General features: G+C 41.5%; 1 protein-coding gene across 1 annotated transcript; it reads left to right on the top strand.

The window, feature by feature from the left end:
* Nucleotides 1–570: 570 nt before the first annotated feature.
* LOC128531878 (cytochrome P450 2F2-like) lies at nt 571–24,079 on the top strand. Its single transcript, XM_053506055.1, has 9 exons — nt 571–787; nt 11,046–11,205; nt 11,291–11,443; nt 11,567–11,727; nt 21,934–22,107; nt 22,196–22,331; nt 22,462–22,649; nt 22,726–22,867; nt 22,987–24,079. Exons 1-9 carry the CDS (start codon nt 626–628, stop codon nt 23,181–23,183), a joined length of 1,473 nt encoding a protein of 490 aa, XP_053362030.1. The 5' UTR covers nt 571–625; the 3' UTR covers nt 23,184–24,079.
* Nucleotides 24,080–26,192: the final 2,113 nt, after the last annotated feature.

Genomic DNA, 26,192 nt, shown 5'->3' with positions numbered 1-26,192 from the left:
TTTGCTGAGGGGCAAACCACCGAATGAGAACGAAACATAACACAAATAAACAAAAAAGCTTCATACCCTGCTGAAAACTGGTACTCGATTCATAACTAAACAGTAAGATTAAACCCAAGGCCCTGCTCTTGTGACTTTCTCAGGTCTAGTAAACATTACTAGAAGAACTCCATTAACTTTCACCCACTGAACTGTTTGTGTGTATGTGTGCGTGTGTGTTTAAGTAGCGTAGTTTCATATATCGTAGATTAGTCAAATAAGTTCTAGTTTCTTTATAAAGAACTGTTGTCTTGGTCAAGTATTTTGAAGTTTAAACATTTGCCCAGATCTTACGATACCTTTCTCATAATTGGTGAATACTAGATTTTGTAGTTCCCACTTTTCCAGAATTCGGGTTGTAAATCCAATTTGGATGTGGTGGCATGTCCAGGCTGTTCATGCTTGAAAACACTCAAATATGGCTGAATTAAAACAATAAAAAAAAAAAAAACTCAGCCAAAATTCAGTTATGCATGTTTAGTCAATATGCAAGGTAAATGATTAGCTCTTAAGGTCTGCTATTAGGGCTTGTCATTCCAAAGGTTTGTGGAAAAACAGCAGAACATTCAACAGCACAACAATCATCATGCTGGGTTCTTGGATTCTGGTTGTGGTTTGTGTCTGCCTTTTCTTCCTTTTCTACAGAATCCAGAGGCCCAGGAACTTACCTCCAGGACCAAGACCCATTACTATATTTGGAAACTTGTTTCATTTTAACATCAAAAATCCTTTGAAAGACTTTGAGAAGGTACAACATCAAACAATCTTAAAATAATAAACAATAATAATATAAAAATATTTGTTTATGTATGCATTTAATACATTGATTGTGGTTGTTTTGTAAAATAAATTACAATAAAATAATTTAATGATATTAAAATTTGCAAAGATTTGTTTGAAACAAAGAAATGTTTAGGACTTTGATGTATTGACATATGGTGACTAACCTAAAAAAAAAAGCCATGATGTTCAGTTTGATTAAGATTTTTGCAGAAAGCAAGCGTTTAAATAATTTTTCCCAATAAAAGTAATATTGGAATTAGAACAAGATACATAACCATAAAAATGTAGACTGAAAATTTTAACATTTTAACAAAAGTAACCAAAATAAAATAGAATTAAAATAGAAGAATATAAGTTATGAAGGCTTTACATACTGTATAGAAATAAATTCTATACTTTGAGGTATGAAAGTGTAAAAATATAGAAGTGTAATATGTTGTGTGGTTATGACAGCACCAGTACGATTGAAACCCTGAAACATGGAGTATGAAATGGAATGGTACTGATATGTGTGTGTTAGCAGAGGTGTCACTGAGCGGATCGTGACGTTAGGCGGAAGCATATTTGGAATGCAGAAGCCAGGGTCAAACACCGGGGAACCAGTCAGCCAAATCGCAAAATGAGAGCTGTGGTCAAAAGAGGAAGCGTTAGATCAGTAACTGGGAAATCAAAGAGCGGGCCAACAATTCAAAAATGTGAAACAAGAGCCATGGTTAAAAACGAGGAAGCGCAACATCAAAGCTGGGAAATTGGCGAGGCGAACAAATCCAAATCAAGAGACGAGAAACGAGAAAATGAAACAAACTAGCCAACGTGAGAGCATTAGAATTAAAATGCGAGAAAATTGAATCAAAACACAATAACATGGGCATAAGGCAAGACAGTGTAACTGGAAAACATGAAACATGGGGTTAATCCGCCACATAGTAGAGAGGAGCAAGAGCTTGACAGCGCATGGGTTGACAATCTTGGTGATGGTGTAAGGCTTAATGTAGCAGGGAGAGAGTTTACGGGAGACGGTCTTCAGGGGAATGTCTCGGGTAGCAAGCTTGTTGTGGGCATACTCCACCCAGGGCAGGAACTTGGTCCAACAGAAGACATCCTGGGAGACCATGAACCTTAGGGCAACCTCGAGGGACTGATTCTTTCTTTTGGTCTGGCCATTGGACTGGGGGTGGATCCCTAAAGACAGACTGAGGGTAGCTCCAATAAGTTGGCAAAACGCCTTCCAAAACTGCGAAGTGAACTGTGGCCCAAGGTCAGAGACGATGTATTTGGGGAGGCCGTGGAACTTGAAACCATGGACTACCATGAGTTCGGCGGTCACCTTGGTGGATGAATGTTTAGGCAGGGGGATAAAGTGAGTGGCTTTAGAGAACAGAGCTACCACAGTCATGATGCAAGTGTGGCCATCAGAGGTGGGTAACCCTGTAAGAAAGGCCAAAGCAATGTCAGACCACAGGTGGTAAGGGATAAGCAGGAGCCTGAGGAGGCAGTTGAGGGCTGTGTTGACACAGAACGGTAATGTCGCATCCAATGGGCCACCGGACACTGCTGGACTTATGACAGGGATTAGGGGGTTACTTGGCCCTGGCTCATGAGGAAGAGCTTGCTTGACTTTAGAATAGTGTCACAGGTAGCAGAGTCGTGGGTGGTTGTAAATTTTCCCGAAAGGGCATCTGGCTTGTAGTTTTTTGACCCAGGTCTATAGGAGAGGTTAAAAATGAATCTGGTGAAGAGGGACCACTGAGCCTGTCGAGAGTTGAGTCTCTTAGCACTCTGTAGGTATTTGAGGTTCTCGTGGTTGGTCCAGACTAGAAATGGGACCTCCATTCCCAAGCTTGATAGCCAAGAGCTCACAATCTCTAATGCTATAGTTTCTTTCAGCAGGAGTTAAGCAATGGGAGAAGAAGGAGCAGGGGTGCAGTTTGTTACCTGGGTGGACATCTGTGAGAGAACGCCCCCTACTTCCATGCTGGAGATGTCAACTTCTATGATGAACTGACATGACAGGTCCGGGATAGTGAGTATAGGGGCAGACGTGAAACACTTCTTAAGTTCAGTGGAGGCCTCCTTAGATTTCAGGTTCCAGCAAAAACAGTTTGTTATCCTTGGTGGACTTTTACGAAGAACTGATGTGACGGGTCAAGGACAGTGAGAATAGTAGCAGATGTGAAACGCTTCTTAAGTTCGGTAAAGGCCCCCTCGAATTCCAGGTTCCAGCAAAAATCGAACTAGGGAAAGGTGAGGTCTGTTAGGGGTCAGCGATAAAGCTGTAGTCTTGGATGAAACGGTGATAGAAGTTTGCGAACCCCACGACCTCTGAAGTTTCTGTCATGAGGTGGGCGTAGCCCAGTTCGTGACGGCTTGGAGCTGGGCGGGTTCCACCTTGATCTGTGATGTCCCAATGCTAAATCCAAAGAAAATGGTGGACATCGTGTGGAATTCACACTTCTCTACAGTAGTTGATCAATTGGAATGGTTATTACCGTCGCGCTCATCGCCGCGTAAAAACGTCAGCGGCCAAAATAAATCAGTTGCATTTCAAAGTCATTCGTAAAATGGCCGCCAGGTGGCGCAAAGTGACATTTTCGCTTGTTGCCGTAAATACAACAGTGACCGTTATACAGCGTATCTCTGTATCGGTTTATTGTTATTTAAGTTCTGGATTATTTCAGGTACTTTAAACACATTGTTGGGTTGCTCATGTTGGCTCATATGAGATGTAGTTTACAAATGAACACCTGGTTGGGTTATTTTGACCCAACAACTAGTTTATTCATTATTCTTTCCTTTCTCCAAATATCAGCCTGCAGAATGTTTGAAATATTACTGTTTATTGTGTTACAGGTGTAGTTTTAAGAGTTGTTTAGGCAGGAATGCGTGTGTATACAGCTCAAAACCTCCATCAGTTATTAAAGTTATTATTATTTTCTAAACGTGGGCTATTGTTTTTTTTTACTTATAGTATTTGTTAATTTAATTTAAATGAGGTTTGGGCTCAGGACTTCAGAATCGTGATTCTCCTCTTTAATTTACTACATAGTTTTAATCAGCGCTCAGCCGCATGCATGAAGTTTTCCAGAGCGCACCGGCAGAAGTAGACTAATGATTATGAATACGTCGGAAAAACAGCAAGCAGACTGACTCTAAACATTTAAAAAAACGTTTGCGTTCATTTTCTGACGCGCTCAAGTTCACCAAAAACAATACAGAACAGCGCAGCTTACAACACTTACAAAATCACAACACTTACAAAATCACAAAGTTTTTTCGTTATTGTGAGTGCGCTTAAATAAAAGTCGAGTCTTATAAAGGCATGTAGTCTTATATAGTTTTATTATATAGTTTTTGCACATTAATCTGACACAGTTTTTTCAGCCTGTCACGGCGTGCGCCCAAATCAATATCGCTCCTCGCTCACTAGTTAGGCGGCCTCCCCTTCAGACATGCGAAGCAGCGGGACCACAGAATTACACATGACTGGTGAGCTATCGTTGCTATCGTTGCCCGGGCTTGCACCCCGCGCTATAAAATACTCGGGGTTTGTTGGGCTACAGTGGATTTTACTACGCGCTGTGTATGCAGCGCGCGTGCAACAATGCGGAAGTGCGGCATGCAAGCAGGGCAAATGGAACGCGCCCCGGGGACTTCAAAGGGTTTGGGGGGGGTGTACGGCCATCCGCGGAGAGCAGAGTCAGCGCAAGCAGACGGATGGCCATTGCACTCACACCGCATAGTAAAATCCACTGTAACCCAACAAACCCCAATCATCACCAGCCGTGCCTTATTCCGTCATGTCATGTGGGCATTATAAGCTTTGTATTGAAAACTTCTAACTAAAAAGTGGCAGCTGGCACGCCTAAAAATAGACGCAGGTTATTTTTTTAATAGTCTAAATAAAAAAACCTCCGATTTAATTTCCTATAGTCTAACCAGCGCTCAACCACACGCATAGTTTTCCCGAGCGCGAGGAATTTTTTTGTGCTAAATAATGTTTATGCAGTATAAGAATTCCTATTAATCCTGGGTTGTTCTTTTAGTGTCACTATAGTGCTTTACAATGCCAGACAACATTCAAATACAAATGATTCACCCTCCCCAGGTGTGAATCGGCTGTTCTCACCTATACATTTAGAGGAACTGAAATGCACTTCTCCCCACTTTAAAAACCTCTTGAATCTGAGGCTCTTCTGGAGACTTTCAGTGATTTCAATTTGTGTAATTTTAATCTCCTGGATTCTAGATTCTAAAGTTGACATTGTTACCTTTTTTAATCATTGGAATGGAAGAACTTGTTATTTTCCTTATGATAGCATAAATTGCATTGTTTTTAATCAGTCTATACACAATAATATTCTTTGGTATTTTTATTTATTTATTTTTTTTAAACAGGTATGGGGGCTATCTTGGTTCATTAATCTCCGTGCCTGGTTTAGGTTTAGTATTCAGTGCGCATCTGTTATATTACAACTATCATAACACTCAAATACCTTTTATTGGGGGTTAAGTGACTGATGTGCCTAACATTTTTCAGCTGAGCCTTTGTTTCACTGAAAACGACCGCGACACCCCTCTCTCTCACACACACACACATAGCCGACCAAATCATTAGCACCTCCCTCCCCCAAACAGCACAGACATTTACTTTCTATCCATTTACTTACACCTGAACTGAGTTGTTTGAGTAACATGGGTCGAACCCGTTACAAATCATAGTAGTCTACTGCATTTCATTCTTATAATAACGCAAAAACACAAGCGGGGCTGAAAGACCGACATCAGCTGACGCAGTAGAACGTCCTAACACTGTTTTAATTTTATGGTAATTTATTTCAGTTAATAAATCTACTATAAATTTAAAGAACACAAGAAATAAGATGACACAAATCCATACACCCTTTTTTCTAATTACAAGTGATAAAATCAAGAGGCTCACTGTGTTAACATTTATTGTGCTTAAATTTGATCCTAATAAGATTTGATTTAATTTGAATTCTAGAACAGTGGCAGCTGGAACACCTAAAACAGATGCAGGATTATTTTTTTATAATCTAAATAAAAATGCTTTTTTAAACGTGGGCTATTGTTATTTACTTGCAATATTTGTTAATTTAATTTAAATGGGGTTTGGTCTCCGGAATGTTAAGCATCAGGATCCTCTTCTTTACTTTCCTACGTAGAATCAGCGCTTAATCGCACGCATTAAGTTTTGTAAATTCGTTTAATGTTTAATAGTAAATAATGACCCCCGTTGCGCTGTACCACCGCTCGGAAAACCTTATGAAATACAAGTTTAGGACAATTATGATGATCTGCCACGGCGTGCGCGTGTGATGGGTGTACGCCCAAATCTACTATAACTACTCCCTCACTCCGTAGGCTCCCTGAATAGGCAGCAAAGGGACGGGAGCCGCCTATTTGTGCCGGCTGGCGATAATTAACGTTAATATGATCTCGGGCTTGCTCCGCATTATAAAAGCAAGGCGCGGAGGTTTGTCTGAGGTCTGGGAAGTACGTGATGTAATGGAGAATATAAAAAAAGCATGTCAGTGGGGAGATGTGACGCGCCCGAGGGACTTTAAACAAGGACACTAGAATTCCGCCCTTTGATCTCCGCGCTGAGGACAGCGCGAGAAAGAGCTGCGCGAGCTCCCGCGGCATCTTTACTCCCACACCGAGCCCGCCCTCGCAGCCCCGCTGCCGAAGAGGAAAAGTGTGGTTAGGTTTTTGCGTCAGCGAGGACTCACGCCGGCCATCGACAGCGGGAGAAGCGCTGTCACGAGGGAGTGTGCAGTTTTGCCACTCCGCGCACCAACACTTATCGTCAGCTGTGTGCCCGCATGCCAGTGTGGCACAGCCCCCGGAACTGCACATGCACAACCTTTATCCCTTTCTTTCCATTCTCCCTCCTTCAACACTTTCCTTCCCCATTTTACCTAAATAAATTACCCTTTTCCCGTAAGACCTCGCCTCGTGTCCGTGCTTTATGGGTCGAACCCGTTACAGATCATAACAGTCTACTGCATTTCATTCTTATAATAACGCACAAACACAAGCGGGGCTGAATGACCAACATCAGCTGACGCAGTAGAACGTCCTGACAATGTTATAATTTTTATGGTCATTTATTTTAGTTAATAAATCTACTATAAATTTAAAGAACACAAGTTATAAGACGGCACAAAACCCTACACGCTTCTTTTCTAATTAATTTCTGATACAATTTAAAGGCTCACTGTGTTAACATTTATTTTGTTTAAATTTGATCCTAATAAGATTTAATTTAATTTAAATTCTACATTTGTATCGTCATTTTAGTTCTGTGATTATAAATTTGTTTAACTACAATGTTTTACTTGATTTTATCCGCTACTACGTGCAGTTCTAAAACTCCGTGTCTCATTAATCCAGCAGAGAATGAACTAAGGCATGAGGCGTCAGCCTGTAGTTATATAGCGCCACTCAACAGTAAAAGCCAGCAAACGCACAAAGCCAAACGGTACCGCTGAGCACGGCGACGGTAGGACCTACATTCCGATTGATTAACCACTCTAGTTTCACAAACAGGTTATTTTCTAGGAGTCTCTGTAGCATCTCCCGGAGATGGTGTTGATGCTCCCTCAGGTCCCGAGAAAAGATCAGGTAGACAAACACTGAAGAGTTAAGGAGATCCCTGAGTACACCATTAATGAGAGCCTGGAAGACAGCGGGGGCATCAGTAAGGCTAAACAGAGCCTTTAGATATTCATACTATCTTATTGGGGTGTTTAAGGCCGCCTTACACGCAACTGCAAACTGAAGGTGGTATGCATTGTGCAGATCCAGCTTGATAAATAGCTTGGCTTATTAAAGGAGTTTGAAGGTGGTGGACATCAGTGGAATGGGGTACCGGTTTTGCACAGTAATGTCATTTAGGCCCCTATATATTTAATGCAGGGACGAAAGGGAACCATCTTTCTTACCCACAAAAAAAGCACCCAGCCCCGCCCGAAAGGAGAAAGGCAAATAATCCATGCCGCGAGGGCCCTGTGATGTACTGGGAAATAACATCATGTGTGTTGTGCAGGTGAAAGTTCAATATAACAGAAGTTGTGTAGATTGACATGAAGTCCAGTTCAGCACAGGGAGTCAGTAGGTGCAGAGGGAAGATGGGGTCTGGGTCACTGGAAGCACAGGAGCATCATGTGTAGCTCCAGCCATCATAAAGCAGAATCCAGCTGGAGCTGGTCCTTCTCTGGATGCCTCAGAAACCTCGCAGGGTTGGCCTTTGTCTACTAAAGCTGGCACAATCTCCAGATGCCTCGGGATGGGTAGAAAAATATTAATGCATTACAATAGTCCAGTCTGGAGGTCATAGTCCAGACTGGACTATTGTAATGCATTACTAGTAATGCATTACAATAGTCCAGTCTGGAGGTCATGAATGCATGAACTAGCTTTTCTGCATCAGATACGGATAGGATACTAGAAGTTTGGCAATATTTCTAGGATGAAAAAAGGCAGTTTTTGTGATATTGGAAATATAATTTTCAAAAGACAAGTTACAGTCTAATATTACGCCCAGGTCTTTTACTGTTGAGCTGGTAGTAACAGTACATCCTTCTAAACGCAGGCTGAATTGTGAAAGCTGTTGTGTGCTGGTTTTTGGGCCGATGAGTAATATCTCTGTCTTATCTGAATTTAGTAAAAGAAGGTTATTGGTCATCCAATCCTTTATGTCCTGGACACACTCGGTTAATCTAGACAACTTGGGTATTTCATCTGGTTTTGTTGAGATATATAATTGGGTATCATCAGCTTAACAATGGAAACTAATCCCATGCCTTCTAATGATGTTTCCCAAGGGAAGCATGTATATTGGGAACAGCAGAGGTCCTAAAACTGACCCTTGTGGGACCCCATATTTCACTGGCATTACATCAGACGGTACTCCATTTAGATCTACAAAATGGTATCGATCAGACAGGTATGATCTAATCCATTTTAATGCCTGCCCCTGAAAATTAATGCGTCCAAATTAGATTTTTCAAGAAGCGGCTTAATAAATGCCAAGTTGAAAGGTTTAGGGACGTGACCTAGACCTTGGTATCAGTTGGCTAAGATGCTCGGTCCTAGCAGTTTTTAGGGCCTGTCTATAGCTGCACATACTGTCTTTATACGCAATTCGAAAAACTTCTAATTTAGTTTTCCTCCATTTTCGCTTAAGGTTACGGGTTGCTCTCTTTAGGGTGCGAGTATGACTGTTGTACCACGGTGCAAGTGTTTGTCTCTGACTTTTTTTAATCTGACGGGAGCAACAGTGTCTAATGTACTGGTAAAAATAATGCCCATGCTGCTAGTTACCTCATCTAGATCGTCTGCATTTAGGGGTCTAATAAGAATTTGGGACAGATCCGGCAAATTACTTGTGAATCTGTCTTTAGTAGTCGGATTCATATTTCTAATAAATTGATAACGTGGGGAGACACAGCTAATCTGTTTTACAGGTAGAGTATATATCAGGAGGTGATGATCTGTGATATCATCACTTTGAGGTAAGATTTCTAAATTAGAGACATCTATACCATGGGATATAAGTAAATCTAGCGTATGATTAAAGCGGTAAGTTGCTCCATTTATATTTTGTTTAACCCCAAAGGAATTTAGTAAATCCATAAATACGAGTGCTAAAGCGTTGTTAGCATCATCTACATGAATGTTAAAGTCTCCTACTATTAACACTTTGTCAGAGTTATCCAGTAGGTCTGATAGCAGATGTCCAAATTCTTTAAGAAAATCGACATATGACCCCGGGGGTCTGTACACGGTGGCCAGAGTAAAATATAGCGCGGGTTTATTATGTATTTTACTGAGTGCAACAATAGTAGACTCCGTCAGGATATTTCCTCCTTGATGAACTCCTGTCATCTCCTTAATGAAACTTTCATAATGGGAGCAGCTGGGGTCATGGGCGTCGCAGAGCGCGGTGCTCCATTCTTGGGCTTGTCCTGAGAAAAGCGTGATAACATACGCCACTTTAGAGTGTTCAGTGGTGAACGTGGAGGACTGGAGCTCAAATATCAGTGCGCAGGGGGCAATGGTTCCCATTGCATGCTGGAGTCACTGCCTTGCACAAGAGAGAGGTGGAGCCGTTGGAGCTGGATCGTGACATCAGGCTTTGCTTGGTGTTGAGCAGCTCCTGCTGGTGGGCTTCAAGAAGGGCACCTTGTCTCTCCAGCTCCGATCTCATGCGGTCAACATCTGCTGGATTCATATCGCTGGCTGGATTATTCTTTCACAGAGCAGAGCAGAACAAGGTGAATCCAACCGCAGATGCGGATCGCGACAATAGACGGAAGCATGGTCGGAGTGCGGAAGCGAGGGTCAAACAACGGGGAATCAGCATAGCGTCTTAGCCAAATTGCAAAACGAGAGCTGTAGTCAGAAGCGGAAATGTTAAATTGGTACCTGGGAAATAAAAAAGCGGAGCAACAATCCAAAAACGTGAAACTAAAGCCATGGTCAAAACGAGGAAGCGCGAGATCAAAGCCGGAAAATCAAAAGGCAAGGCGAACAAATCCAAATTGTGAGACAAAAAATGAGAAATGAACTAGACAACATGAGAGCATGAAAAAGAATTTGGAGCAAAGCACATACAGTAGTCCACCAGTTTAAGCAACACATAATGCCTGCTTGAATGCTGGAGTTATTAATAGGAAAATGGGAAACTGGTGACGGGTTGGAAACGGGGGTATGGGAAAGGACGGGCTAGGGAAAACATGAACACATGGGGAAAAGTGACAGAGTTGATCAAAAAACGGACAGGCAAGGAATGAGTCATGACAAGAGGTGTGGCTGCACATGTCTCATTTTACCTCTGACATTATCTTATTTTTTTAGCTGTTCTAAGACTGGTCATTTAGTGCTGTCCTAGACAGACACATACTGTTTGAAGAGCACCCATAGGGGATTAACCTATGTTTATAGAAAAAAAAAACATTCTTTGTGGTACACTGTCTCATTTTATTTCCAGGAAGACCACCCTGGAGGACCTTATAATGTTTTCTTGCACATAGCAGCAGCATCATAAAGGATGTTTTACTATTTGAAGTCCAGGGATTGGGCACTGCATCATATTTTCTTATACCATGTACAAGTCGTAGTTGTTATTCATTTTACCTAATGACACTTTTGCAATGTGTGTATTCTGGCCTTGAAAACATTTCTTGTATTTTGTGTAGTTGGCTGAGCAATATGGAAACATTTACAGCCTGTATGTTGGTACAAAACCAGCTGTTGTTCTTAATGGTTTTAAATCCATAAGAGAAGCTCTGCTGACAAAATCTGCAGACTTTTCAGGACGCCCACCAAGCCTGTTTATGGATATAACTAAAGGAAAAGGTGAGATCTGTAACAGACATTTACATGACCCATTTCAAATAGAACAACTATTAAGCATTTGACTAATATGAGTAATCTGAAACAGGAGTCATAATAGCCGATTATAGTCTACAATGGAAGGAGCATCGGCGCTTTGCTCTCATGACCTTAAGAAACTTTGGCTTGGGAAAACAGTCTATGGAGAACAGGATTATGGGGGAAATTGAACATCTTGTTGCAAAATTGGAGAAATATGCTGGTATGAACAGATTTCCCTTTCAATCATGTTTCCGTTCAATATATACTGTATTGAATTAAGGTTTTCTGCTAAGTTATACAAAGCAAATAAAAATATAATATAATATACCTTTTTGATTTTTAGGAAGTTCCATTTCACCTCAGACTTTGTTCCACGATGCTGCATCAAATATCATCTACCTAGTTTTGTTTGGCACCCGCTATGAATATGGTGATGAAACACTTAAAGTGTATGTTCGTATGTTTACCGAAATTACAAAGCTTGCTCAAGGACCTTGGGCGATGGTAAGTTTATTTAAATTATTTTTTATTTGTATAAAAAATTAATAACAGAAAGTGACAAAGTAGCATTGCATAAGCCTGGTAATCTTTAAAGATTTGGATCTCTAATGAGTAAGCCAGTGGTCACAGTGTCATAAAAATACCCCTGGGACAACATGAGGAAAAGATTAGAACAACCAGACTAGAACAACCGGACATAAAAGTGAACCCATCCTCTTCTGTGTGTCACCAGAAAGCAGTGTGATAAAAAAAATGGTCTTAAATAGATGGAATGTGCTTATTCTTATTTTATCATGCTAATTTGCTTATTTGGTTTAAGACTGGTGTTAAAAGATTTTAGCTTTAACTGAAAACATGATGTCATACTGAAATGTATGTTAAAGTCGTTTAAATCACAATCCATTATTATAAAAAAAAGATTATAAGGTTATAAATAGGAGTAAGCCGGAAACATTCCTCAGATTCTTTGTCTTCACCGACATTGTGAGCGTGTGTGTGTCAGCATAAAATACACTTAAACACTAGAAGCGCCGCGCCAGTGTCACCTACTAATAACGCGGTTCAGCGGTCATTTGACCGCCTATTGTTTTGAATGGGAAGCTGCTGCTGACATACAATGATTGCTAGATGGCGCTTTCACCCAAAGCAAATAGTTTAGCTCCAAGATCAACTTGCACTTGGACAATGCGCCATTCATTCCCGCGTTGATAATCAGCGGTATCTTTTTTTCATATTCAACTGAGAAAACCTACTACAGAGTCTCTAAGGGGACAAAGGAAGAGGGAAAAAACGGCAGAAAAAAACAAGTCATGTTTTGCATTATAACCCAAAGTTTTTGGCATGACTTTTTTCTGCCGTTTTTTCTCCTCCTTTGTCCATCTAGGGGCTTTGTACTATAACAAAAAGGAAAGCTCTACTTAATTTTATATCGTATGGAGAAAATGTTATTAGTTTGTTCATTCTATTTGAAGCTTCTGAACGTCTTGGAGCAGCGATTTAGTTCTGAACTCGCTTCCGTGAAATTATCGCTAAAACAATATTAAATTTGAATAAATCAGATCTACCACAGCAGATAATAAACTATGCTATGTCATAACCGAAGCAAACACCACGATTATGCCTCGTTTCGTTCAGTGTTGCTAGGCAACGGACCATGCGCCTAATCGGTTCACTTGGCCGCGGTTTATTATAAACCTGCGGGATGTTTCACTGCTTATGTTCATGTAATAAAAGCAAGGGGAAATGTGGAAGTGATGTGTGGCCACTGAATGAAAACTATATCAAAGATTTCGGTAACTACACTGAGTGTAACATCTGCATAGTGACACTAAAAAGCTGAACAACTTCACTTTTCCGTTTACCTCTGAGAAAAAATACTGTATTTTGTTTGTTTATATGTTTATAAAAGTACACGAAGTAGGCGTGCGCGCACACACACACACCCCTCCCCTGAGCCCTCGGTCAACATCTAATGACTGTCGATACGCAAATAAGTCAAGACGTAGCCTAACGTGGCGTCGTGTCGGATTTCAGCGGTCACGGACTGAAAAGACTTTGAAGAAGCTGCAGCGTTTTTCAGTTACAACAAGCACAGCGATGAGTCCACGTTGTTTCACTGGTTATAACATAGTGACACTAAACAGCTGAACAACTTCACTTTTCCGTTTACCTCTAAAAAAAAAGCTGTATTTAGTTTGTTTATATTCAGAGTAACACCTTCCAACCACCTCTCATAGTCTATTGTTAGTTTTAATGATTTGGCAGAAACTAATTATCACTACATAAGTACCCCAACACCATTGATCATGAGTTTCAGCTGAAACTAATTCTATACATGCAACAGAAAATGTAGATGCAGATTCCAAATGTATAAAGATGCATGCTATATATGTGTGTGTGTGTGTGTGTGTATATTCGATGCATGCTATATATATATATGTGTGTGTATGTGTGTGTAATCGAGGCTGGCTCTATTCAGGGGCAAGAGGGGCAGCGCCCCCTCAACTAAATGTCTGCACATGTTAATATATTCCTAAAATTAATATATTACAAGTTGATAAACTGATCTGCGGTAGCAGAGAAATCCGCTGAAAAAGGGACACTACACAATACGGTATTAGATGTCCCTCATGTCTCTGTCCCTCTGCTGTGCGTATTCATTCACAGGCTGCAGCGCGCGCACACACACACACACCTCCCCTGAAGTAGTTGCAGCGTTTTTCAGTTACAACAAGCACAGCGATGAGTATAAGAATAAAATAAGGTATCAGTTTGGTCTGTGTAGTTAGTGCCCTTGTATAGAATAAATAAATGAATAACACATTCCAACCACCTCTCAAGAGAGTGCCATAGTTTTGCAAAAATACTTGCAAAACATCAGCATACTTTGGAGGGAACTTCTGAGGTGGTCAGTGATTGATGGCACGGTCGTTCGGAGGGGGTTGTGATCACACCTACAGTTCTTTTGTTCTAAGCTGTCGGTCAAATATCTCTCCACTTGAAATTGAAGCACAAAATTGAGGGGCAACATGCAAGAGATTTCAGCATCTCGACGCACAGTATAAGCTATTTATAAAAATAAGACACTGTTTGTTTTTTTATTTTGTAATCTTTCTCGTGTTTACCTTGTACTGTACAATGTATATTCATTTTATTAATGAATTGCTGTAAATAAACAACATATGCAGTTGATTTACCAGAAAGGACTTTTCAGTTTTTGTGTGCTAAACTAAACTTCAGGGTCAAGTAATAGCGATTTTATTTGAAAAGTATATATATAAAGATTAAGATTAAGAAACACGCTGAAGCGGAATATATGTATATAGCATGTATCTTTATACATTTGGAATCTGCATCTACATTTTCTGTTGCATGTATAGAATTAGTTTCAGCTGAAACTCATGATCAATGGTGTTGGGGTACTTATGTAGTGATAATTAGTTTCTGCCAAATCATTAAAATTAACAATAGACTATAAGAGGTGGTTGAAAGGTGTTACTCTGAATATAAACAAACTATATACAACTTTTTTTTTCTCAGAGGTAAACGGAAAAGTGAAGTTGTTCAGCTGTTTAGTGTCACTATGTCATAAACAGTGAAACAACTTGGACTCATCGCTGTGCTACTTTGCTTGTTGTAACTGAAAAACGCTGCAACTGCTTCAAAGTCTTTCCACTCCGTGACCGCTGAAATCCGACACGACACCACGTTAGGCTACGTCTTAACTCATTTGCATATCGACGGTCATTAGATGTTGACCGAGGGCTCAGGGGAGGTGTGTGTGTGTGTGTGTGTGTGTGTATATGTGTCTGTCTGTGCGCGCGCGCGCGCCTACTTCGTGTACTTTTATAAACATTCTACATATAAACAAACAACATACAGCTTTTTTTTCTTTCTCAGAGGTAAACAGAAAAGTGAAGTTGTTCAGCTGTTTAGTGTCACTATGTCATAAACAGTGAAACAACGTGGACTCATCGCTGTGCTTGTTGTAACTGAAAAACGCTGCAACTGCTTCAAAGTCTTTCCACTCCGTGACCGCTGAAATCCGACACGACACCACGTTAGGCTACGTCTTAACTCATTTGCATATCGACGGTCATTAGATGTTGACCAAGGGCTCAGGGGAGGTATGTGTGTGTGTGTGTGTGTGTCTGTCTGTCTGTGCGCACGTGCGCGCCTACTTCGTGTACTTTCATAAACATTCTACATATAAACAAACAACATACAGCTTTTTTTTTCTTTCTCAGAGGTAAACTGAAAAGTGAAGTTGTTCAGCTGTTTAGTGTCACTATGCAGATGTTACACTCAGTGTAGTTACCGAAATCTTTGATTTAGTTCTCATTCAGTGGCCACACCACTTCCACATTTCACTTGCTTTTATTACATGAGCATAAGCAGTGAAACATTCCACAGGTTTATAATACACTGCGGCCAAGTGAACCCTGTTCCCGCCGATTAGGCACGTGGTCCGTTGCCTAGCAACACTGAACGAAACGAGGCATAATCGTGGTGTTTGCTTCGGTAATGACATAGCATAGTTTATTATCTGCTGTGGTAGATCTGATTTATTCAAATTTAATAATGAGGCTTTATATCCTCAGGAGGGGCCATTACATATGTAATATGTAAAACAATATTGTTTCAAAGATAATTTCACGGAAGCTTCTAACAGAACGAACAAACTAATTAATTTTATCAAAACCTTATAAAATTAAGTAAAGCGAAATCCCCTAAATGTCCTTATAAAATATCGCTGATTATCAACGCCAGAACGAATGGCGAATTGTCGATATTTTACGGAAGCATATATATATATATATATATATATATATATATATAAACTGCATATATGGAATGAAACCTGCGATAGTTACATATACACACTGAATGACGCATAAATAGTATGCGTGATCCCTTGCGCCATCTGCTGAGAGAAATGAGAATCGCAGGTTGGAAAAGGCAGGAAACACATTTAAAAGCAGATAAAAGCATAAAACTCACCAGAAATAATGGCAGAGTTTATAGCTAGATGTCCTCCTCCTTGTGAAAATTTCCTTTCGGAGGGCGATTCACATATTCTCTACTTTGAATGTTTGGGTGAGAGCCACGCTCTCGAAGGACTTAGAGAGTGTGAGCACTGTGATGATCTTCCGATGAAGGTGCTTCGCACGCGCCTTGCGTTCTTTCAGGAACCACGAACCGCGCTGCACTCTTGAGGATCACAAGTTGATCTGGCCGAGACACGAGAGACGGAGCCCCCCTCTTTCTCTCGCCCTCTCCCCCGATCACAAAGTCTTTTCTTCCACTTCACGAGCGCACTTCAGGGCTTCTCGTGGGTGTACGGAAGAGATTCGTTCCCTTGCTTCTGTAGAAATAGAAGTAGCTACCTCAGAACGCTCCTCTAAAGATGATAGAGAGTATGAGGAGTTGCTTGAAGCTATAACACTTCAACACATTGATTGGCCACAGGAGCAAGCTCACCCAAAACAATCAAAACTGGATGACAGATTTCTGTCGGGTGGCCGGGAGAGGGCGCCAAAACTCCGGTCTCTCCCTTTTTTTGATGACCTCCATAACGAATTATATCGTTTATCTTGAAATAAACCTTTCTCAGCCCGTATTTTTGTGCAAAAGCACAAGGTAATGTGGTGATGCCCCAGATAGAAGGGATGCTTGCGGGCTATATCTCTCCTGGAACATCATCCTCATTAAAGAAGCCAACCCTTCCATCCAAGCCATGTAGAACGTCTTCTACCCTTGTAGGGAAGGCGTTCCAAGCAGCAGGTCAAGCCGGCGCTTCCTTGCACACCATGGCGGTTCTGCAGGCATACCAGGCTGATCTGCTGAATGATTTGAGCATGAGCGGCACTGTGAATCAGGAAGCATTCACAGAATTACGCCGGGCTACTGATTTGTCCCTACGCGCGACTAAACAAACAGCCCGTGCTATCGGCCATTCTATGGCCTCCTTGGTGTCCGCTGAGAGACACCTATGGCTAAATCTGACAGGCATCAAGGATAAGGATCGAACGTTTCTCCTTGATGCCCCGGTCTCACCCTCCGGCCTATTTGGCGACGCTGTTAATTCCGTCGCAACCAGGTTTCGAGAGGCTAGGCTGTATGAACAGCCTTTTGGTTAATTTCTTCCACGCCGTGCTCAAGAGTCGAGGCCGACCAGCCTCGACCAGATCTGATTCTCGCCAGGCGAGAGGCGCAGAAGAAGAGAGTTGGTAGCCGGGCACCCCCCCGTAAGGACTGGGGTACGGCTCGCCGCCCTTTACAGGCCTCCTCTAAAAGATCAGATCGCCGCGCCACCTTCTTTTCAAAGAAGAAGTTCTGAAGGCTTACGCACCCATGACCGTGGGGGTGACCCGGGGAGGGGCATGCATTGTTCTTTTCCATAAGAGCATGCCCTCCCGGGCACCCCCAGGGGATCAGTGTTTAGTTTCCGCCGCCCTTGCTGACAGAAGTTGCTGGGGAATGGGGCCATGGAACATGTTCCCCTACCAGACAGTGAGTCATGCTACTACAGTCATTATGTCTTGGTTCCAAGAGGAACAGGGGACTGCGTCCAATTTTTAGATTTCGCGGGGTGTATCGCTATCTAAAATAAATAAATACAGCTTCAAAGTGATTGCTCTCAAATCCTACCAAGCGATTGCTTTGTGACAATCGATTGAAGGACGCTTACTTTCATATAGAAATATTGACACAACACAGGAGGTTCCTGAGGTTCACTTTCAGGGGGGAAGCTTACCAGTATCGGGTCCTTCCATTTGGTCTAGCTCTCTCACGACTGGCTGGCCCAGTCTCAGTAGCTAGCGCGTCGACAGCATGTCGTTCGAGCTCATCTTTGTTTCTAGGATTGAAACACAAAAGGTCGAATCCATCCTCAACACCCTTAAGGAAATCAAGCTAGACCAGGAAGTGACCATCACTTTTAGAGATATTAGCTCTCATGGCAGCTGTATCCACGGTGACACTTTTGGGCCTTCTGCACATGAGAGGGACTCATCGCCAGGGCGGACTGTGCTCGCGCCGCTAGTTAGCTAGTGCACCAGGTTTCTCTCCCTCAGGGCAATTTACAACCCAGGGCATATGAATGTGGGAGCAGTTGTACGGCCCAGTCAATCTCTGACACACGGGGAATGGAAACCCCACCCCGAAGTAGTCAGTCAATCTGGAGAGATTTCATGTAGCAGAGGTGAACCTCTTTGCCTCGTAAGATCAGCAAATGTCCCCTTTGCTACTCTCTGACTCTTTTTAACCCCCCTGGGTCTGGACACCTTGGCCCGTACGTGGCCCAGGTACGCCTTTATGCGTTTTTCCTGATAGCTCTGCTGCCGGGATTCTTGGCGCGCAGGCACAGGGGACGATATTTCATCTCCGGCCCGAGCTTTGGAACCTTCACGTTTGGTCACTGAAGGGGACCAATTAAGTCAAGCTGATCTTCCAGCCAGCGTAATTAAGACTATTCTAAGTGCTAGGGCTCCCTCCCCTAGAAGAGTATGCCCTTAAAAGGAATGTATTTGAAGGTTGGTGCATGACGAAGCGGATAGACCCAGTCCACTGCCGAATGGTTCAGTGCTGGAGCCTCTACAGGGAAAGTTGTCCTCTGGCTTGTGCCCTAGTACTCTTAAGACGTACGTAACTGCTATTTCAGCCTGCCACGTCCTGATCGTTGGGGTTACTGTGGGAAACACCCTCTTAGTTACCCGCTTCATTCATGGAACTAAACGGTTGAGGCCACCCACTAGAGCCACGGGCAGCGCCTCAGGTTTCTGACCCTTAAGATGTTTTTTCTAATGGCCAATACCTCGCTAAGAGGATTGGAGAGCTGGCAGTCTCCCCATCCTGCCTAGACTTTGCCCCTGGGCTAGACAGGGCCATTTTGCATCCTCACTGAACTATCTTCCGAAAGTTCCATTCTCAACATGCACCCTATTGTTTTGAAGCCTTCTGTCCTCTGCCTTTTACAGCTTCAGAGCAGGAGAGACATCACTTACTGTGTCCAGTACGTGATCTTTAGATTCATGTCTACTGCATCAGCCAGTGGCGTAAGTCAGAGCAGCTTTACACGTTTTGGGGCTGCAACCGGGGGGGCGGCCGCCACTACACTGAGGGAGAGATGCTATTGCCCTCTCCTATGAGGCCCGTGGTCTCACTTCACCTCTAGGAATCAGGGCTCATTTAACTAGGGGAATCGCCTCATCTATTGCATTAGCAAGAGGTATTCCCATGCGGCAAGTGTGTGTGAAGCAGGTAGACCCAGTCCACTGCCGAATTGTTTCAGTGCTGGAGTTTCTGCAGGAAAAGTTGTCCTCGGGCTTGTGCCCTAGTACTCTCAGGACGTACTTAACTGCATCCTCACTGAACTATCTTCCGAAAGTTCCATCTCTACATGCACCCTATTGTTTTGAAGCCTTCTGTCCTCCGCCTTTACAGCTTCGGAGCAGGAGAGTCTTCACTTACTGTGTCCAGTACGTGCTCTTCATATTTACGTCCACCGCATCAGCCAGTGGCGTAAGTCAAAGCAGACTTTACATGTTTTGGGACCGCGAGGGGGCGGCCGCCACTACACTGGGTGAGAGATGCTATTGCCCTCTCCTACGAGGCGTGCGGGCTCACTTTGCCTCTAGGAATCAGGGCTCATTTAACCAGGGGGATCGGGTCATTTATTGCACAAGCAAGAGGTATTCCCCTGCAGCAAGTGTGTGACGTGGAGGGTTGGTCCTCTCCGCACACATTTGTTACATTTATAGTCTGGTTGTTCATGCTACTTCGAGCTCATGGGTCCCCGAGTTAGCTGCCCAGGCATAGTTCTGAGACCTTCTCGGCCTTGTGCGCACACGCTACACAACCTTGGGGTCCAGACACTTGCAGTTCGGTACTCTCGTTCTCATAGCGCTTTTACGCAGCATTGAGTGTAGCCTTTGAAAGAGAACGTCTCGGGTTACTTTGCTGTAACCCTGTTTTCTGAAAAGGCGGGAACGAGATGCTGCGTTCCAATGCCGCACTGCCTACGTGACCGGATGTCTATTCAGACAAATCAATCTGAGGAATGTTTCCAGCTCACTCCTATTTATAACCTGCAGGTGCGTCTCATCAGATAACGTCACCCGACCGAGGTTATATAAGCCAAAATTTGGCGCGTTTGATAGACACATGCTTCACAACCGGCAACATGACAAGATGTTCCCATAGTGTTTTCACGCAGCATCTCGTTCCCGCCATTTCAGGGAACAGGGTTACAGCAATTAACCTGAGAGAAAATCTTCTATAAATAATAGCAACTTGGACCTAATGTGTATTTTTTTCTTTTTGGGCAAATTTCAGGAATAGGTCATGAGTGTTATATTTTAATGCACTTAAACTCTCTTATACTACCCGGTCAAAACTGTCACCATTTTAATGAAAATGTAATTGTAATGAAGATTCTGGTATTGTGTTAAGGACAACCCAAAGCATTATTAAACCTTATGATATATTATTATATATATGATATATTAGCTTAGGAACAGAAATGTGGTTGAAAAGAATCATGAATGATCATAGTGGAGATCACTAAATCTAATTTAAAGTGGCTTTGTAAAAAAAATACATAATCGAAATCACTTTATGTTTATGTTTAATAATTTTTATGTTTAAAAATAAAAAAAGTAAGAAAATTTCCACATATACAATGCTACAAGAATTCAAAGGATTGGGACTAAACTGCTGCATGGGCATAAGAAAACTTATTTAGTGAGGCTCATAAAAAAGGCTTAATATTAGTATGAATTAAGAAAAAGATAAAGAGACTTTATTGTAATTATAGTGATACATTTGTTTTGTAGCTCTCAGAGACCATCAGCATTAAGAACATGTAAAATAAACAAAAGAATAAACGAATAATAATTGCAATAAAATATAATGAATATAACAATATTTACAATGGAATATAATAATACAGTCCTGGGTGTAAAGAGTTCAGTGCATTTGCAGCATCATTAGGAAGAGGGGCAAACAGCTTTGTTTGTTATATACTGTACACCTTCTGTTCCTAGCATCTATGTGTGTGTGTCCCCCCACAAGTCTTAAGTATCCAAGCCAACTCTCATCATTCCCTGCTGTGCACCTGGTGTTCTCCTGTCTACAACGATCTCCTCTGTTTTAGTTGTGTTTAAAACCAGGTCACTCTCCACACACCACTCAACTAGATGTTGAACCTCGTCTCTGTAGTGTGTCTTGATAGTGTGTTGGAGCGCCTCCTCTTGTGGGTTCACTTACTCAATCATCTTCTACACGACTTCATTCAGTATAAGCTTGCAAGGGGCCTGGATTCTATCCCAGGAGATTTAGAGCATGAAGCGGGGTAGACCCTGAATGGTATGCCATTCCATTGCAGGGCACACTCACTACTTGCAATTTGTAAACGCCAATTAGTTTAAGCTGCATGCCTTTGGACTATGGAATGGAAACTGGAGAACCTGAACAAAAAAACACCACGCACAAGGGCAACATGCAATTCCATGCACACAGACCCTGTGGTGGAAAATCGAACCTGAACCCTGGAGGTGAAAGGCGACACAGCTAACCACCAAGCCACCCTGTTATGGTTTTATGATGGGACAAGCATTTCTTTTTCCATTTGCTTTAGTTTCTGAAAATAAGAAGAGAAGAAAGCATAATGCATGTATTACAACAGCAAAATCTCCTGTTTTCTTGTAGATCTATGATGCACTTCCTGTGGTGAGGTCCTGGCCCCTTCCCTTTAAAAAAGGATTTCATAATTACAGCAGACTTAAAACCTTATCAGAGACCATGATCAACAAGCACAAGACAACAAGAGTCCCAGGAAAACCAAGAGATTTTGTTGACTGCTATCTGGATGAGCTTGAGAAGGTTTGTAATTGCCAATTTATATTAGTCATTGCTGTTCTACTTGAATGAGAAAGCATAATAATATTTGTTCCTATATTGTGTTTAATAGAGTGGCAATGAATCCACTTTTAGTGAAGAAAACCTTGTGGCATATATTATTGATCTACATATAGCTGGAACTGATACCACATCCAACACACTCCTTACAGCGATTCTCTACCTCATGGCTCATCCAGACATACAGAGTTTGAACTTTTCATCTATTAAATTGCATTCCAAATCTGCTATTTAAATGATTGTCAAGAATTTATTTATTGCCCATATTGCCAGGTTGAATTAATCAGAAAAAGAATGCTGTACATATTTTGTTTCTAGAGAAATGCCAGCAGGAGATTGATGAGGTTATGGAGGGAAAATCTCAGGCATCTTTTGAGGACAGACACAACATGCCATACACACAGGCTATGATTCATGAGTGTCAGCGCATTGCCATTACTGTCCCTCTGAGTGTGTTCCACTGTACCACAAGAGATACAGAACTGATGAACTACACCATACCAAAGGTGAGGATTTTAATCACATTTTTCATACTGTTTCATGACACAAATTAATCTCTATTTTTAACTGTCTGTATTTTAGGGAACAACGATCATCCCCAACCTGTCCTCAGTGTTACGTGAAGAAGGCCAGTGGAAGTTTCCTCATGATTTTAACCCACTGAACTTTCTAAATGACAAAGGGCAGTTTGAGAAACCTGAGGCCTTCTTGCCCTTTTCTGCTGGTGAGAACTCAGGAGGGAAATGGCAACGCAAACCTCACTTAAATCTTATTTGCCAAATTAGATTTATTAATTCATTTAAATCTGCAAGACTAAATGTATGTATCTGTTCATGTGTCCAGGGCCTCGTGTGTGTCTTGGAGAAGGACTGGCTCGCATGGAGCTCTTCCTCTTCTTGGTTACTCTCCTGCACCGCTTTCAGTTTGTTTGGCCTGAAGATGCAGGAGAACCAGATTTCACTCCTGTGTTTGGAATAACAGTTACACCAAAACCATACAGGATGAAAGTCAGGCTGAGACAGCCATCTAGAGAAATATAGAAATAATATATATCTACAAATTAGAAACTACTTTATGGCTCATTAAGAAACAATCCTACGTTTATTCGCATGTGATAACTGTTCTAGTAATAAATGTTATGTTGTAATGAAAGTCTTTGTTGGCTGTTTTACATTTAATTATGTATATTCTCATGGCCTTACATATAAAATCTTCATCCAGAGCAACTTACAGATGTGGCCATTAAGAATATGTGTTTTTTCCTACAAGCTGCCAATATGAAATAGAATTTGAATAAATGTGTTGTGCTTCACTGAATATCCGCCATATGGTGCATGGAAGGACTTTATCTGAAGGCCAGACCAAGTACAACTAAGAACTGTATATAATTAGTTAGCCTAAAACAATATTTTTTCCAATGCTAAAGCAAACATGAATTTTATTTTGTTTTACAACAGATCCTCTATGATAAATGTGTGTATATGTGCTTCAAATTATTTTCGTGAGAAAATCGTGGTTTAAAGTTCCTAATAAGTTTCTTATATAGTTGTTGTAATGTTTTAACAGGGACAAAACAATAAAAGTCATGACAATGCCTGGGTTTAAATGGTCTCTGATAGTAGGCTATCTGATAGTGTTAACTATGCAAATATCCTGATCCGTGAATATGCCAATATATCTTATTTAAAACGGAAAAATGTGTCGACATCATCAGAAGACATAAATAAACAAATTATATATATCATATTAAGTAAATATTATTTTATGAACATGAAGTGCTCCTGGCTTTTTGTAATAATAATTATCATGTTTTTTGCTGTTTGTTTCCAGCATTAAATAAATATTTCATCCATTATTTGACCACAGGTGGAAATAATAGCAGGAATGTAATTGTGAATTTATGACTGAAATAAAGCTGTTTGTTGGTGTGCAGAAATCTGCGGCTCGTACTTTCACTTTACAAAAGGCAGCGTTTTTTCCAAAAAAAAAAAAAAACACATTATTTTTCGTTTAACTTAAATGACTGAATGAAGTTAAATATGCACAATAGATGAATAATTGCATTTGCTTTTAGTTTATTTGTGTAAATAGCTTTTTCATTGTATATACTACCATATAATAATATAATATATTTGTGTCTAATACTGTTTTATTCATATTTTACAATATAACATGCAGTTTGTAATTTACTTGCAATTGTATTTTTAAAATGTAACCTCCGTATCTACAGTATAAGCGTATTTAACTCCATCAGCAGTGAATGAGAAATTTGGTCGGTCTGGCTTTTAGTTGAAGTTCTTATTTGATATAATTTTATTATTTAATTAATTATCTTGTTATAAATATGATTCTTATTCTTTATATTCTTGTCGAGTATAGTCCTTCAGAGCAAGCATTGTGTCAGAAGATTCTGCAGAATCTCTTCTCACCTTTTATTCACGATAGGTGTAAATTTATCAAACTGTGTGCGCTGTTGGCAAATACTGTAGGGGGTTTTAGGTGAATTAAAAAGACAGAAGACGTCTCTGCCTTAAATAGATTAAAAAATAAAAATGATTAATGATAGCAATTAAATTAGACTTAATTGTTGTATTCGATACTTTTCTTCTAATTTACTGTATGGACAGTTGTATTATGCTTTTTTTATAATATTTCTCTGTATATATATTCTCTTTTTATGACTTAAACAAATCAGCTCACACCAGGGCGTGCTGGCATGTTGGAAAAGCCAGCGTTTATCTAGCATGTAGCCTATATATTTGTGTTTGTTGTATTTCTTGGGCAAGGGGCGGGGGTATGTCTGCATTTTTATTGATAAATCACACGCGTTTATCATCCTTTTGATCAAAACACAGCCTTTTTTTAAGTCAAAGTGCGAGCTGCGGGTTTATACACGCAGATGAATTAATTTTAAAGCATCTTTTTTATGGCCAAATATAATTTGTTATTTATGGCCAGGTGTATTATGAAGTGAAGACCTGTTCTGTTCCCTGCACGGTGTATCTGCACGAGGAGATTGTGTGTGTGTGTGCATGGAGAGTTTGTGTGTCCGCGCGCGCATCTCATACTGTAGGTGTGTACAGTATGCACGGAGAGTTTATGTGTGTTTGTGATGTTACCTTCCCCTTCAAACGTGCTTCCAACCAACAAACCCTGGCCTCCAAACTCAGAAGGCTATGTGTCATAGCCTGCTCCTTTGATCTGCTGGTTACAGCGGGGCGACGACTGTTGGTACCGTGAAAACGCTATGGAAACATTTTTTTTGTGTTGCCGGTCGTGAAGCATGTGTGTATCAGACACGGCAAATTTTTGCCTTATATAACCTCGGTCAAATGACGTCATCTGATGAAGTGCACCTGCAGGTTATAAATAGGAGTGACGACAGGTTTCTGTCGGGTGGCCAGGCAATGCTGTTAACTCGGTCGCCACTAGGTTTCGGGAGGCGGGCTAGCTTTCAGGAAATTCCTTCCCCGCCGTGCTCAAGAGTCTGACTCTCACGAGGCGTGAAACACAGGAGGAGAGTGTTTTGAGCCAGGCACCCCCTCGTAAAGACTGGGGTGCGGCGCGCCATGCTTCGCAATCCGCATCAAAGTAGTCCGACTAGGATACTGTCTTCTTCACGAAGAAGAACTCCTGAGTTCTCCTGACTCCTGACTCTCCACATAGAATTCCTTTTGAGAATGAAGTGTTCTTCCTGGTACCCCCGGACTTTACTTACTTTGTCCAGTACGTGCTCTTCAGATTTACGTCTACCGCACTAGCCAGTGGCATAAGTCAGAGCAGCTATTCAAATGCTATGGGGGCTGCAACAAGGGGGCGGGCGCCACTACACAAACGTTGTCATGCTGAGTAAGAGTTGCTATTGCCCTAGCCTATAAGGTGCATGGTCTCACTTCGCCTCTAGGAATCAGGGCTCATTCGCAAGAGGTGTTCCCCAGCAAGTATGTAATGCGGCAGGGTGGTCCTCTTTGCACACATTTGTCAGATTCCATAGTCTGGATGTTCATGCTACTCCGGGCTCACAGGTCCTTGAGTCAACCTCCCAGAGA

The sequence above is a fragment of the Clarias gariepinus genome, chromosome 10 (assembly GCF_024256425.1).
Source record: "Clarias gariepinus isolate MV-2021 ecotype Netherlands chromosome 10, CGAR_prim_01v2, whole genome shotgun sequence".
NCBI lineage: Eukaryota > Metazoa > Chordata > Actinopteri > Siluriformes > Clariidae > Clarias > Clarias gariepinus.
This window is presented reverse-complemented; position numbering and strand designations above follow the sequence as displayed.

Bases quoted from the DNA above. Each gene is read 5' to 3' on its own strand.
- LOC128531878 (XM_053506055.1), top strand. From the start codon at position 626: ATGCTGGGTTCTTGGATTCTGGTTGTGGTTTGTGTCTGCCTTTTCTTC. The intron at 11,444-11,566 runs GTATGAACAGAT...TTTGATTTTTAG, and splicing joins AAAATTGGAGAAATATGCTG to GAAGTTCCATTTCACCTCAG. The intron at 22,650-22,725 runs GTGAGGATTTTA...TCTGTATTTTAG, and splicing joins TGAACTACACCATACCAAAG to GGAACAACGATCATCCCCAA.